The sequence below is a fragment of the Nanorana parkeri genome, unplaced genomic scaffold, assembly GCF_000935625.1.
Source record: "Nanorana parkeri isolate BGI_ZX_2015 unplaced genomic scaffold, ASM93562v1 scaffold2132, whole genome shotgun sequence".
NCBI lineage: Eukaryota > Metazoa > Chordata > Amphibia > Anura > Dicroglossidae > Nanorana > Nanorana parkeri.
The window spans coordinates 83,525-100,303 of NW_017308400.1; the positions used below are offsets into that span (position 1 = coordinate 83,525).

A 16,779-nucleotide genomic window follows, 5' to 3' on the forward strand; every position below is an offset into this window, starting at 1 on the left:
AGAGTAAAAATGTACTTTGCAAAGAATACCCAATCCTGTGCAAAAAAAAATAAAAAATATCACATCTTTACCTCATGCACTAAACTAAGTGAATTTTCTTTTTGTATAGTAAATGTTCTTTGTAAAGTAAATTTCCTCTTAGTCTAGTGAATGGGGTGAATTGTGCTGACTTCAATCATCTAATCTAATTCATTAAAAGGAGAATTATGAGGTGAGTGATTTTCACTCAGCTTCATAATCTGAGCCGACCTGTGACAATGAAATGTCGGCTCAGTAGATCGGGAAGTGAGCGAACACATACTGGCGCTCGCTCACTTCTGGATCCTGTGCCGGTAGAGAGCCGTGACAGGGGAGGGACTGGATTCCCCCCTCCCCTGTCCGATCCTCCAGCGCTGACTGGCGGAACGGACGGGGCGGGTACAACTGGCTCTGCCTCTAGATAGGCAGAGCCAGCTGTCACTCACGCAGCTGGGTGGATCCAGACATAATTGTCGGGATCCGCTCCGGCGTCTCAGCTGTAGCTCGCGGTATACTTAGCTTTGGGTGACGGGAGGACACTAGTTTGTGTCCTCCAGTTACCCTTAGGAAAACTATGGTGAAAAGCCCTAACCTATAAAAGATAGGTTAGTAAACCCTAAAAGATAAGTGAAAAATTCACTTACATAGTTCAAATCTGTTGTGGGAGCATGGTCTAGTCCTTTAGTAAATCAGGGCCCATATGACCATGCCCACTTTAGTAGTATCATACTGTAGCAGTACGAATATAATGGTACACCTATGACAGCTATTATATTGGCATGGTTAGAATTGTTTGACCACTCAATATAAGCATCAGAAAGTATAAGGTTAAATTACTCTATATGATGAGAGGTAGACCTCTTTGAGCTACTACATAGAGAGTAAAAACCAAGAATTGACTGTTATTTTATAGGGGGGAAAATCTATTTGAAAAGGCTTTAAATTAATATATACATTAACACAACAATAATGGACTAATAATCATTTACAAAAATGTAGGCATACAGTTTTAAACTTGACATGAAGTTTAAAAAAATAAATAAAATGCTTATTTTGTACTGACATGTGAAGATACTTTAATAGATGCCTTTAATTTTTTAATATGTAACTTACCAGTCCATCACAGTTGCTAATGGCAACAGAGGCATTGGCCAGATCTGTTATATCTCCAACATACAGGCAGTTTTTATGATGATGTTCTATTGGAAACACAATGGAATCTTCCTCCCACTCTATTGTAGCTCCAGGTGCAATTAGTTTAGCATTCAGCTTTAACCTTAGATGAAACTCTTTGCCAAAAATAGTAACATTATAATAGATCTTATCACTGGATTCATAATTGGCATCTTCAGCATTCCTTGGAAATCGAGCCCTGTGCCCTCTTGACACTTCATGAGACAAAAAATTCCCCTTTAAATCCGTACTGATTGGTGTTACAATGTTGTATTCTTCTAGCTTCTGCATAAGTGAATCTGAAAAATAAAACACAAGACTTGTGTTGGCACTAAAAATTATGAACATGCAAAAAATCTAACTAACAACAGTTTTTCTATTAGGAAACTGAACTATTATAACTTACTTCCTATGTGTAAAACATAATTAAATTAGCTGTACATTTAAGCTAAACAAACTGCTAAAGTTAAAGTATACTAACTGGAATGGATGACACGTAACCCCTGGAAACTCAGAGCTGTGTTTCATGCTTGTTCAATAGGTGGTTGGTTATGCCACCATTGTGTTAAAATTATATGTACATGCTGTATTTTAAGCACAGTAGGTGATCATTAAAGATGAACAATGCAAACTTTCTCATAATAGGGCATGACCTGAACTGCACTGAATTGCAGCAAATCCTTTATCCAAAACACTTTAAGTGGTTTATGACAAACACACCATCTGTAAACTCTTGACACTGAGCAGGCCTGACCATGCTGCCTTGTAAGGTCTCCTGCCAATCATTCAACCTGGAAGAAAGTCTTTGGGAAACAGCATCAGAGATAAGGTGAGCATTGCAGCAAAAGCTTTTTTGCCTTTACTTTTCACTTCAGCTGCCACAGCCGTATGTCCTTATAGTTGTAAAAAAAAAGTCCTATTCTTTGTGTTTTTTGCATATTAATTGGTATATTTTGTTGTCATTAAAGGAGAACTATGAGGTGAGTGCTTTTCACTCACCTCATAGTTCTAGCCGACCTGTGACAATGAGACTGTCACAGCTCAGTAGATCGGGAGGTGAGCGAACACATACCGGGTTCGCTCACCTCTCGATCCTGTCACGGCTCTCTGCCGTGACAGGGGGAGGGGCTGGATTCCCCTCTCCCCGCTCCGATCTGCCAGCGCTGACTGGCGGAACGGACGGGGGAGGGGGCGGGTACAGCTGGCTCTGCCTCTAGATAGGCAGAGCCAGCTGTCACTCACGCAGCTGGGCGGATCCCGTCATCTAAGTCGGGATCCGCTCCGGCTGCGGCGTCTCAGTATACCGCGAGCTGTAGCTCGTGGTATACTGAGCTTAGGGTAACGGGAGGACGCTAGTTTGTGTCCTCCCGTTACCCTAAGGAGAACTATGGGGAAAAACACTGACCCCATAGTTCTCCTTTAATGATAATAATAAATTAGCACATAAATTACTTCAAAAGAGGGTTCAAAAATAGCATTTTTTAAAAATGTTTAATGCTAGGTGCATGCTTGTGTTGAAGTCTCTCTAAAATGTTTAATGTTGCTATTTTTCAGATGGCGTTTCAGTATTTTCTATGCTTTCTTTCATTTGATTAGTTGGTTCTCTGTTGGTTGTGGTGAACACCGCCTCAACATGCCCCTCTTTTCCCTAATGCACCCTTCGTAAAGTTGGCATATTTTAAATACGATATACGACATGTGCTTGATAAGCCTTGGTGTCCTCCCATTAAACAGGTGGATGTGTTCCCTTGAGGGCGGCCTGTTACCATTATGATGTCTTGTAAATGTAACTGTTATTACTCTTTCAGACAAATTTTTGTTGCTGCTCTGTTGTTACTGAGCATTATACAAAATATCTGTACTCTAACTTTTTGTTCATTTTTTTAGGTTCTTTGACCATTTGCTCATTGTTTGCACATGTTATTATATTTCTTGCATTTTTATATACTTTTGGCTCTTCATTTGAGAGTTATCTACAAATATAACAATTTCCATGACCTATATACTGTGGGCTGAGATGGATACATGCTAACCCGCCATGCTGCAGGATTACTCCTCATGTTACACTGGGAGACAATTCCTAGCCAATCCTCGTCCCTTTTCAGGACACACATTTATTGTTGGGGTTTTTACCCTGCTTCTCTTGTTTCTTTCTTCCTTCTCCTTCCTTTGCTATTCTACCCCTTTTTATCCTCTGGATCCCTTCCACACCCTGACTCCCCCACTGGGGAAAGGACACCCCTGCACATCTTGAACATTGGTGACCCTTTGGGAAACCCTACCTGGCTGTTGGGCATGATATTCTTTAAATTCCTATGACATGGCGCTTAATGCATTAACTTTGAGTAGCTAAGGCTTGAACTCACTGGTCAAGAGGCATACTGTCTCCAGGAAACTCATTCCTTCGCCAGCCCTCTGGTTTTCTAGCTTCAGCCCTGACCAAATAGAGGGATTTTGATTGCTTTTAGGAAAGGGGTAACCCTTCAATGTACTAAGCAACTTACCGATCCGCAGGGCAGATATCTTTTGTTACACGCTCTCTGCAAGGACTGGAAATTATGACCCTGACATATTACTGTATGTCCCAAATACTACTTGGTCCCCTTTCCTTTTTCACCCTTTGGAGCTTCTTTTGCAACATCAAAAAGTTTCTGTTTCTATGTGTACACTCCAACTTAGTTTGAATCCTAAGCTGGAAGAAACCTCCACTAGTCAAGCAAACCAGTCCTCCGATTTGCAGAGATTTAGGGAGATGTTGTCCACACCTGATCTTGGACACTTGGAGGGAATGCCACTCACTCATGACTATATGTATTACTCTGCGCCACAAAACATTTTCAGCAGGATTGACCACATAATTGTACGTAGAAACTTTCCCCATAAATCTTCAAAATTAAACAGACATGTCGGCACGACACGAACACTCAATTTCAGGAAGGCTAACTTAGTAAGCTGAGAATCCTACTAGGAGACATACATTGGGATGCAATCTTCCTGAATACGCACATGAAAGAAAAATGTAATAGTTTCAAGGAAATCTTAAATAACAATTGGCCAATGCATCCCGTTTACCAATAAATTCAAGAACATGAAAGTTAGACCAGGGTGGTTAACTAGCAAGGTAAAACAACACAAAGGAAAAGGCCTTCAAAAATATAAGTCTGAGGGGTCAGCAACAGCATTTAAAAAAAATTTAAAAGATCAATTAGGAATGCCAACATAGAATAAAAAGAGCAGATAGCAACAGAAAGCAAACAGAACCCCAAGAAATGCTTTAAATATATAAATAGCAAAAGGGTAAGGACAGAACATACACAAAAAGAGGAGGTTAGCTACCAGCGACAGGGAGAAAGCAAATGCGTTTAACAAATTATTTTCTTCCGTTTTTACAGATGAGATGAACTTGGGTAATGCCCAGGGCACCAGCTGCAGGACCAATAATAAATGTTTTGATGTATCTCAGTGGGTGTCGGAGAGCAAAGTAGTACAGAGGCTAGAATGATTAAATGTAAACAAATCCCCTGGACCTGACGGGTTACATCTGTGGGTACTCAAGGAACTTAGCCAGGTCATAGGCAGACCACTGTACATAATCTTTATGGACACTAATGACTGGTACGGTACCGGATGATTGGCGGAGAGCATATGTGGTACCCAATATACAAAAAGGGGAAGCAGAGCTTACTGGGTAACTATAGGCCAGTCAGCTTAATGTCAATAGTGTGCAAAATATTCAAAGGCATGATCAGGGACTATATGCAGGAATTTGCAAATAAAACTGGTATGAGTAAAAACAACATGGCTTCATGAAGGACTGTTTTTGTCAGACCAATCTATTAACTTTTTATGAGGTCAGTATTAATTAATTATAGACAGAGAATTACCAGTAGATGTGGTGTATCTGGACTTTGCTAAAGCGTTCGATACAGTACCCCACAAACGTTTGATTCCGAAACTTAGGTCTATCGGTTTGGAGAAAATTGTATGTACATGGGTGGAAAACTGGCAGCAAGAATGTACCCAGAGGATAGTAATGAATGGTTCATCCTCTAATTGGGCAAAAGTCAGGAGTGGGGTGCCCCAGGGGTTGGTCTTGTGACCAATCTTGTTTATCCTATTCATCAACGATATAGAGTAGAGATTGGGATATATAGTTCGACCTCCATTTTTGCTGAAGATACTAAACTTTGTAGGGCAGAAAATTCCAAACATGAGATAACTAAACTTGAACAAGAGCTGGATAAAATTGAAGCATGGGTTACACATTGGCAAATGCGATTTAACATTGAAAAATGCAAGGTAATGCACATGGGTGCAAAGAACGAGTGTGCAAACTATGTGGGCAGGTTGCATTAGAAGGGACGGACATGAAGACCTGGGGGTGCTCATAGATCGCAGATTTGGCAACAGCATGCAATGCCAAGCTGTGGTCAACAAATAAAATAGGATACTGTCCTGCATTAAAAAAGGGATTGTAGCAAGGGATAAAAGAATAATACTACTACTATATAAATCATTAGTTCCGCCTCATCTTGAGTATGCAGTGCAATTTTGGTCGCCAGCTCTCAAGGAAAACGTCCTAGAGCTTGAGAGTTCAAACAGGGGCCATAACATTAATTAACGGGATAGAAGGCCTGAGCTATGAAGACCGCCTCCAACAATTAAATGTATTATCCTTAGAAAAGAGGCACTTAAGAGACCTTATTGCAGTCTTCAAAATCATCAATGGGGACAATATTCGAAACAATAGGATTTTTATACTCACCGTAAAATCCTTTTCTCTCCGTTCATTGAAGGACACAGGGCAACAGATCGTAGATCCTGTATGGTAGGGTATATCACCACCTGCAGGAGAAGGACGCTAGGCACACAAAAGACAAAGACAGCCTAGGGGCGGCCCCTGCTGGTGGCCAAACCCCCCACCTGCTGACAAGTCTCCAGTAAGTAACAAGCAGTTAGGAGTACACACCGGACCTCTGCCCTTCAATGAACGGAGAGAAAAGGATTTTAAGGTGAGTACAAAAGTCCTATTTTCTCTCCCGTTCATTGAAGGACACAGGGCAACAGATCGTAGATCCTGTATGGTAGGGACGTCACCAAGCAATAACACACTGAGGGATGGGCAAAACAACGAAAATTCCCAAAAGACCCCTGAAAGAGCCGCTTGCAACACTTTACGCCCCAACCCAGCATCCGCCGATGCCTAAACATCCACCTTATAAAACTAAGCAAAGGTGTGAATGGAAGACCAAGGAGCGGCCTTAAAACCTGAGAAACAGAGGCACCATGGCGGAAGGCCCAAGATGCCCCAACAGCCCTAGCAGAAAGGGCAGTGACAGGAAAGGGAGGCTTGCGCCCCATAACGGCATACACCTGACCACCACCATTATGAATCCACCGAGAAATGGTAGCCGAGGACGCGGCCCGGCCCTTACGAAGGCCCCACGTGAGCAAGAACTCACGGAAAGAAGCCGTAGCTTCCAAATAAACACAAAGAGCAAGAACCCCATCCATCGGGCATAGAGAAGGCAAGACAATGTCCTCATTCAGATGGAACGCCGACACAACCTTGGGCAGGAAAGTCGGCCGAGGACGGAGAACAGCCTGTTCCGTATGAAGAAAGAGCAACGGTGACTTGCAGGACAAAGCAGCCAACTCAGAAACCCAGCGAACGGAAGCAATGGCAACCAAAAATGCCACAAAGACAGAAGCGGAGTCTCCCGTAGAAGCTCAAAGGAGAGTCCTGCAACACTGAAAGCACCAAATTCAGATCCCACGGCGCCAAAGGCGAGTGGACAGGGAGAGCAATACGCGTAAGCCCCTGAACAAAAGGTCGAGCCAAGGTGTTAGACGCCAAGAGCCGTTGGAAAAGCACAGCCAATGCAGAAATTGGGCCCTACACCGTGCTGAAGGCCAACCCCTGAGCCACCCCACGCTGCAAAAACGCAATAAGTCTGCTGACCGAGAACAAAAATGCGGGGACAGAGCCTCCCACCAGGCAAAGCAGGCCCCCCACGTGCGACGGTATATCTACCTAGAAACCGCTTTGCGCGCCCTGAGCATCATGGAAATTACCGCATCCGACAACCCCCGGTCCTCCAGGACCTGGCTTCCAACAGCCACGCCGTCAAAGCCAGCGACTGTAAGGAAGAACGGAACACAGGTCCATAGTTACATAGTTACATAGTTACATAGTATTTGAGGTTGAATAAAGACATTAGTCCATCAAGTCCAACCTATTAGGATCTCATTCTAGGAGTACCTGTACCCCTGTAAGGGACAGAAGATCCGGACGCTGGGGCAGCTGCCACGGGGCGTCCACCACCAGCTGAACCACGTCCGCGTACATGGGTAGGAAAGACTTCCCCCGCAACAAGGCTGGAGATTGAAGCCAACACTGCAGGGAAGCCCTCGCCTCCCGAGACACTCGAAGTTCCCTGTCCAGCGATAGGGGAGACTAGTCCCACTGTAACACGATGTCCCTCTGAAGAGGCCTGGTGTGGTGCTGTGCAAAGGCACTGCCTCGAAGGAGGCCACCATGAGGCCCAGGACCTGCATGCAAAAGCGAAAAAGGACAACCACCGGCACGTCCGCAACAGACATACGCTAGAACGGAGTTTCAGAAGTTCATCCTGAGGGAGAGAAAAAACTCGTGCCGCAACGGTGTCCAGAACCAAGCCCAGACACTCCAGTCATGGGAAAGGCACCAGACACGACTTCCGGAAGTTCAGGAGAAATCCGAACTACTCCAAGGACCGCACAGCGAGCTCTAGAGCAATCACCTGAGAAGAACACGTCTCCGCCCGCAGAAGATCGTCCAGATAACCCACGAACGAGTACCCCCGGCAACACAACAGCACCAGATTCGGGGCTAACACCTCGTTGAACGCCCGCGGGGACGACGCCAGGCCGAAAGGCAGTGCCACAAACTGGAAGTGCTCGTCCCCCACCTTGAAACGAAGATATCGATGATGACACAAACGGGCACATGAAGGTAGGCATCTTTTATGTCGATGGAGGCCAGCAGATTCCCCTGACGGAGATATGCCACTACGGACCTGATCGGCTCCATCCGAAACTGACGGACCTGCACCAAAGAAGTCAAGCGTTTGAGGTCCGGGATGGGCCGAACCCCCTCTTTTTTGGGCCCGGTAAACGGGTTGGAATAAAATTACGTGAACCTTTCTGAGGACGGAACCGGCACACCACCCCCCGGGACAAAAGGTCCGCCACAACGCGGTAAGATCCGCCAATCGCGGAGGGTAGGTCAAGAGTTGGACGGGAAAAAAACAGTTCCCGGGATGGGACAGAAATTCGATCTTGTAAACCGAAGAAACCAGCTCCTGCGCCCAGGCGTCGGAGACGTGAGCCACTGAAAAATCCGCCAAGAGCCGAAGGCGCCCCCTCACCCTGGGACCCAGAGATGGGGTCCAACCTTCATGCGGACGAGGGCTCGCCGGTGGGATTGGCAGACTGAGGCCGCCAGGGACGCTCGGCAGGCTGGGAGGGAAAAGGAGGGATCCGGCTTCCGTCGCTGTTCCTTCTTCCGCAGCTGAGGCAAGAAGGTACTCTCACCCCCCGTCAAATCCTCAATAATCTTATCTGAGGTACCGAATAAACCGTCCCCGTTAAAGGGAAGCTCCGTCAGAGCTTTTGTGGAAGCCTGATCAGCCGACCAGCACTTAACTCAAAGCAACCGGCGAAGCGTAACCGCCGACACTGACAGGTCCGGTACCAGGGGCGAGTTGCAGACATACCGAAGGCCCTGCACCAGTTGTACCGTCAATTCCACATAAGCGGGAGAGACAATTTCCTCCGCAAGCCCCTGCAGCAACATCTTTGCCCATTCTGTCAGTCTGAGAGACCAAAGCAGAGGCCAGAACCAGGAGCATAAGGGCCCCAGAGTTATTTTCATGCGTGCGCGCCAAAACCGCAGCACCCTCCAGGAAAACGTCCCGGAGACCACCCAGCACTGAGTACTCACACACCCAGTATGGCGTCCAAACACTCCCCAGCACCAGGCAGTGACCCAAAAAACAGCTGACAAACCCTGCGGCCTGCAGCAGGCCTGGCCCTTCCAGGGCAGACAGGACCACCTCACCATGCCCCCAGATCCCCTCAGGACACAAAGGGGAAAGTGAGACAACCAGTTAGATCAGCTGCCCAAAACCAAAATGGCGGCCGCCCATGCCCGATCAGGCCACAGACTAGATTCAGGGCCATGTGCCGCACATGCAGCCCACCACATGAGACTGTGGAGCTCTGCCACCTCACCGTGGTCCGCTACGGACTGGGACCCCCAGCAGAAATCCCTCCCAGGGAGCAAAAAGCGGCCGAGCAGGCTAGGCTGCAAGCCGGGGACTAAATTTTCGGCCACGGGACGCAACTACGGTAATCTGCCTTTTAGCACCATGGCCCCAGCAGGCCGGCATCAAACACCCGAGCCAAGGCCCCGCGGAGGGGGCCTACCATCAGTTTCCCGCTAGGCCGCAAAAGCCGGGGACTAAATTTCCGGCCGCGGGCCTCTCAGCACCGCGGCCCCAGCGGACCGGCACCAACTGCCCAAGCCATGGCCCCGCGGAGGGGGCCTACCACCCATTTCCCGCTAGGCTGCAAAAGCCTGGGACTAAATCTTTTCAGCCACGCGGCCGCACTTGCAGCCACCACCAGTGCAGAGGTGGCACCTCGCTGCCCAGAGGCGCTGTCCCCAACCAGCCATCCTCCATCTGCACGACTGCGGTGTCCCAGTAACAACCACCGCGGACTGCAGCAGGCCCGGACCTTCCAATGGCCACAGCACAAGCCACCCTGCGCAGGTCTACGACAGACCCCCAGCCAGCATACTCACCTCCTAGATGACGCAGGAGAAGACCCTGGGAAGCACAAATTGCACCAGTAAACTGGGAGCGTCAATGCCAAGTGTGCGAACAAAACCGCATCCAATACCAGGGTCCTGCAGGGATGGCGAAACGCCACCTGACCGTAGCCGGGTGCCGCCTGCCTGTGAAGGATACTGTGACTGGGCAGCCGAGACCCCCAGTCACATGCACCTCACCGGGAAGACTCCCACAGGCCACTCTATGGGATAGAGTAGGCGCAGCCGACCCACTGGAGCAGAGTCTGCATATGCTCGTAGGCCAGACTGGGTCGGACTACAAGGATCTATGCACATCCAGCATGTCATCCAGCCGGCAGTTGCTTGAAGATTCAACCAAAAAAAAAAAAAAAAAGGAAAAGGGAAGAAGAATCCCAGAGAAAAAAATTCTAAGCTCCTTACTCCTGACGCTAGGCATAGTTACATAGTTAGTCAGGTTGAAAAAAAGACACAAGTCCATCGAGTCCAACCTATAGAGATACAAAGAGGAAAAAAAAAAAGCCTAAACAGAACACGATGCCCACAATTACCCAATGTTGATCCAGAGGAAGGCAAAAAAAAACCAATATAGCACGGTTCAATTTGCTCCAACAGGGGAAAAAAATTCCTTCCTGATCCCATAAGGTAATCGGATATTCCCTGGATCAACAATCTCTGATGCTTAATATACCTCTAAGAACTCAATATCCAGTAATATTCTGTGCATTTAGGAATACATCCAGATGTTTTTTAAAACAATTAACAGAGCTAGCCGGAACAAGCTCCTGGGGGAGTCTATTCCACATTTTCACAGCTCTAACTGTGAAGAATCCTTTCGGTATGCAAAGGTTAAACCTACTTTCCTTCAGACGCAAAGAGTGCCCCCTTGTCCTTTGCAGTGACCTTAACGTGAATAATTTGAGATTTACATTAGTATAAACAGTAGAAACGTAAAGACAAAAGGGTTGAGCCGTGCAATACAATACATTGGAAAGCAGCATTAACACGCAGAGTGTCAATAGGATTGGACAATTCTACTGGTGTTGTGTAGTTGTCAGGATCCAGAGCACCCCCAGGTGGTGCTGGAGCCAGGTCCTGCAGTTCCTGTGCTCGCCTGCGGGTGTCTCCAGCAGCCACGGACTGTAAGGAACCTGCAGCCCCAGTACTCACCTGCGGGTGTGCCCCAGCTGTTACTGATCATCCCATCACCTGGTGCTTCCTGGGAGGGTATTTAGGCCCTCCCTGCAGTCAGGAAGCTGGCTCAGTATTGCGTCGCCTGCACCTGACTGAAAACCCTGCTTCCCGAAACCCTGCTTCCTATCTGCAGACCTGTCACCGACCCGGCTTGTTAATAGTATCAAGAAAATAGAGATCATGCACCAGCGCCCCTATCCTTGGGTGTGGCGCAACCACTATGCTGTGTAAAGATTCATGCTAGCTCTGACTTACACAGGTGTGCAAAGTAACTAGATATATGCTATGCCGACGTCTCGGTGCAGTCAACCCAAAGAGAGAGGAGGAGTTAGAAAAACGACAGAGAAGGATTCTGGAGTAAAGCAGGAGAGAAGGGAAGGGTGTGGTCACAGTAAGGGTTGTCGTAGAAGTAACATGGAATCGACATTCGGTCGGGTCCCGGCAGGTGAGAGGATAGCGCTGTACCGGCCCTCTGGGGTCGGCGCGTCAGGCTAAGGTTAAGGTCTCCTGGTTTTGTATCCCCCCGGAGCGGTATTATGTCTCATACTACCATGAGTGCACCGTACTCTGGGGAGTAAAAGGTACTCCAGCCAATAGAACCATGTTTTCCGAAATTTGCCGTCTGTGTGGTGTAGTGCCGCAGTTAGCTCCTCCATAACTCGTGTTTCGTCCACTTTACGTAGCCACATTGTGACCGTGGGTGGGCTGGAGCTTTTCCATCGCAGCGGTATACAGGCCCTGGCAGCATTTACCAGGTGGATGAGCAGAGAGGCGCGGTATTTGGTCCTAGACAGGGTGGACCTGTGGAGCAACAGGGCGGCTGGGTCCCCAGCCAGAGACACTCCCGTCAGGTGTTTTATAATCCTTATGACTGCCTCCCAATAGTCCCTAAGGCTAGGGCATGACCAGAAAGTGTGGAGGATAGTTCCCTCCGCCTGACCACATCTCCAATATGTTGGCGGAGTTTTGGGGTACATTTTGTGCAGTCTAGAGGGTACGAAGTACCATCTGGTAAGTATCTTGTACCCAGTTTCCTGGGTAGCAGAGGCAGTAGAGGCTTTATGAGCAAAATGTAGTATGTAGTCTTTTTGGTCTTGCGAGAAGGTGGTTGATAGGTCCCTCGCCCATTTTGCCAGAAAGCCCGGATTGGGTGTATGAGTCGTCAGCAGCAAGAGGGCATGGGCTGTGGACAGACCATGGTCAACGCACCCGCCCACCAAACAGATATCCTCAAACGGCGTTTGGTCTGTGCGCGGGGGAGGGGAGTTGTTCAACTTAGTGAGGTAGCTACGCAGTTGAAGTGCCTGCCAGCGTAGAAGAGGAGGTGTAACTAGGATGGCCAATGTCTCTAGGTTTATCGAAAACCGCCGGGGCATGAAATGTCCCTGTCTGAATTTGTTCGCTGACACGAGACGCAAGAAGGAGCTGTCCTCTAGGCCGGGCGCAAAGTTGGAGTCTCCCACCACTGGGGTCAGCAACGATGGGGATACACTATCTGGGAGTACTGTGGGCGACATTTTGAGTATGCGGATTGTGGTTCCCATGAGAGGATGGTGAAGGATTGCTCTAGGCAATTATTGTGTTGTCCACAGTAGGCCCGCCAGCGGCAAAGAGGAGCCATCCTGTTCCAGTTGTAACCACCGTTTGTCTGAGGAGACGTTACACCATTCGAATGCCCTGGCCATGTGCACTGCTAGGTGATAGCGGGCAGGATCTGGAAACCCGATCCCCCCGTGGGCTTTGGGAAGCGCTAGTAAGGATTTGCTCAGCCTGTGTGATCCACGCGCCCACAAAAAGGATGTGAACTCTCTCCTAACCTGTTTCAGAAACGTCGTTGGGATATGCACTGGCAAGGTCTGGAACAGTAGGTGCGGGAGGACATTCATCTTGAGGACGCTGTTTCTCCCGAACCATGAGAGCGTACGACCCGACCACTTGGCTAGATCCCCGCGGATTACTGAGAGCAGGGGTGGGAAATTCAGCTCAAAAACCTTATTTACCAGTGCAGGTAATTTGGTCCATAGGTAAGTGATATGAGAAGGGGGCCAGCGGAAAGGAAAAGCTGCCTGGAGACCCGCCAGCGTCGGCAAGGGAACCGTGAGGTTCAGAGCTTCTGATTTCTGGAAGTTTATTTTAAAGTTCGAAAACCTCCCATACTTCTCTAGTTCAGTCATCAGATTTGGGAGTGAGACCGTAGGGTTGGTCAGGATAAATAACAGGTCATCTGCGTAACCTGCAATTTTATGGGTCTTGTGGCCTGTAAGTAGACCCGTAATGTTCAGGTTGTTTCTAATTCTACAAAGGAGGGGTTCTAGTGATAGGATAAAAAGTAATGGGGAGAGCAGGCATCTCTGCCTGGTGCCGTTCGAGAGGTAGAAATGGTCGGAATACGTCCCATTTGTTCGTACTCGGGCTGAGGGTATGGAGTAGATGGATTCCACCCATCTGCACAGGTTGTCTCCAAAGCCCATTGCCCGGAGGGTTGCCAGGAGGAACGACCAGTTCACCCGATCGAACGCCTTTTCGGCGTCAGTGGACAGGAGTATAGTGGGAATACGTGTCTCTGTGGCTAAATGAATCGCGTTAAGTACTCTGTGTTGTCTTTGGCCTCTCGGCCGGGCAGGAAGCCCACCTGGTCAGTGTAGACAAGTTTGCTCACACTTTGCAGAAGGCGATTGGCAAGGATCTTCGAAAATAATTTCAGGTCCACACTGAGCAGAGATATTGGGCGGAAGCTGGCGCATAGGGTGGGATCCTTCCCCTCCTTGGGGATAACTGTAATTGTGGCCCGAAGGGAGTCAGCCGGGAAAGAGTAGGGAGTTATATGCCTGGAGGAAAGGTGTGGCCAACTGAGCGCTGAAGGCCCTATAGTACCGTAAGGAGAAGCCATCTGGCCCTGGAGCCTTACGGGGTTGCATCTGTTTAAGAGCTGTTTGCCATTCTTCCGCCGTGATAGGAGTGTCTAGCGCCTCCGCCTCATCAGAGGTCAGGGTAGGGAGGTGCGACTGGGCAAGGTAAGATTGAGTTTTGGCTAGGCGTCTCGTGGTGAAGTCCGGGGTCTGCGGGCCCTCAAGGTTGTAAAGCTCCAAAAAGAAGTCCCTAAACCGGGCAGCCACTGCCTCCAATTTAGTGAGTAGACTGCCGTCTCCCCACGCTATAGTTGGGATATAAGTCTGAACCCTGGCGTCCCTGAGTGCCAGGGCCAAGACCTACTTCGCTTATTGCCGTACTCATAGTATGTTCTCTTAACCCTTACCTGTCTGGCTTTGATCTTGCTAAGTAGCAGATCTTCCAACTTTTGGCGCTGAGTCCATAGTTCGGCTTCCACTGCAATAGCCAATGTTTGTTTGTGGCGGGTCTCTAATGGCTCAATTTGGGCCAGTAGGGCGGAGATGGTTTCCAGCCACTCACGCTTCGCCCTAGAGGCGTGGGAGATAAAGGTTCCCCTTGTACAACACTTGTGGGCTTCCCATATGGACAAGGGAGGAGTTTCTGGTGATTGGTTCTGTCGAAAGAAGTGGGTCAGTTCCTGACTGATGTGGGTCGTCAGTATAGGATCATCCAATAGGAGATCGTTTAGTTGCCAATGCCACGGTCTAGGGCCCTCGGTGTGGAGGAGCATACTCAGCATGATCGGTGAGTGGTCAGATATTGTGAGAACGTCTATGGAAGTATGTCGGAGTCTGTGCAAGTAGTCTATTTTCCAATAGGTACGGTGTGCGCTGGAGGAAAGCGAGTAATCGCGTTCACGCGCGTCAGGAACGAATACCGCTCCGATGCCTGAGACCATCGCGGGGACGGCCCCGCCATCAGTGTCTCGTTGCCAGACGACGGGCGGGCGTTCCGCAGCGCTCCACTCCTCCTTCCTCTAGTCAGCTGAGGCGGTGTGATGACGTGGCGGACTCGGCCCGGCGGCGTCCCGTTGCTAGGAGACGCTCGGGTCGGGCCTCGTCTCCGGCTCCGCCCCCAACCAATGCTCTCTGCCTACTTAAACGTAGGCTGACCACTTGCTCGACGTTCTAGCAAAGTAGTACGTCGAGCAAGCTACTTAGTCTCGTTCACACCTAGGCGTATTGCATATGCGCGTCTGTCGCGCGTTTTTTACCGCGATTCGTCGCGCGTTTCCGAAGGCTACTTGGCTGTATCCCAAATGGAAACGCGCAACAAAAACGGCCCAAAGTAGTACATGTACCTTTTCAGGCGTGGCCCGTTTTGTAGCACGTTAGGGACGGGCGGAAATACGCCAAGGTGGGAACGAGACCATTGAATACAATGGGATTTATATTTTTGAGCGTTTTGTAGAGCGTTCGTCGAGCATAGAACGCGCTACAAAACGTTCAGGTGTGAACGAGGGCTAAGGCACTTCACATATACTGGAACAGGCAAACCTGCTACAGACCACCGGACCTCTGGAACTACCACTCTGGGATTCCTAGCAGCATGCTGACAGCTGCACTTCCTCTGACTGGATATTCCAACTAACAGCAAGTAGCCATTAGCATATACTGCATTCAGTTGAAGTGTTGTTGCTGACACCTAGGGGGGAAGCTCAATCATCACGCCTCCTCTCCTACTGATATTGGTTACACACTACTGCTGCATAGGACATAAAGCTTGTTCTCACCTTTATGATATTGTTGCTTGGGGTTAGTGATAACTAACTCTAATATCGTAACCTGCCTTACCATATACTCTGGAGTGTCATATTTGTTGTTTGCATTAGAGTTACCTAAAGTTCGGCCTCCTAGTGAAGTAACTAGGGCAGTGAACTACAAATCCCAGCAGGCCTCAATGCTGTACAATTGAGGGTGTGAGGATTCAACTCATCCACTAAACTACTCCTACAAACAAATGGTGTATGATGTGTAAGGGGTTCCGACTTCACTCACTGCACTAAAGTGTGACTGTGAACCCTCCACCTGAACCATTTCCACTTACCTCCGCAGCTGTGATCCTATACATATCATTGAGCTTGCACGGATCATTACAATGAGATGCCATACATCTGCTAGCTGCTCCACGTGGAGAGTCTTACGTACACGGCGAAGGAATGAGTAAGACAGGTGAGAGGCATCCCTGGAAACATCGAGCTGTGGGTCAAGGGCGACATTGAAGTCCCCTCCCATGACAAGAATCCCCTCGACGAAGTCAGCTAAAGCGAGGAGGCATTCCTCCAAGAGTGAGATTTGGTCTGAGTTGGGGGCGTATACGTTGACCATGGTGACCTGTATCTGCCCTCGCTATCACATACCGTATGCTGCCACCCTGAGGACCTAGCTACCAACACACTAACCCCCCTTGCCTTGACAGTGGGGGAGGAGCTATGGTATGTGAATGGGAAATGGAGATCCGTGAGTCTGGGTATGCAGTCCGATCTGAAGTGGGTTTCCTGCAAGAATGCCGCCTGTACTCTGTGTCTCCGCAAATCCCACAGGACCCTTGACCACTTTTCAGGGATGTTGAGCCCCTTTACATTCCAGGAAAGGAATTTTGTTGGCTGAGTCGCAGCCCCTCTACTCACCTGCTGGGACATATCAACT

General features: G+C 48.7%; 1 protein-coding gene across 1 annotated transcript in view; it reads right to left on the bottom strand.

Annotated features, from left to right (window-relative positions):
• LOC108800782 (A disintegrin and metalloproteinase with thrombospondin motifs 3-like) overlaps positions 1-16,779 on the bottom strand; it is a 106,838-nt gene that overhangs the window by 59,490 nt on the left and 30,569 nt on the right. Inside the window, exon 2 of the mRNA XM_018572782.1 lies at positions 1,132-1,490. Coding sequence (XP_018428284.1) covers positions 1,132-1,490 — 359 coding nt within the window. The remainder of the gene's footprint in view (positions 1-1,131; positions 1,491-16,779) is intronic.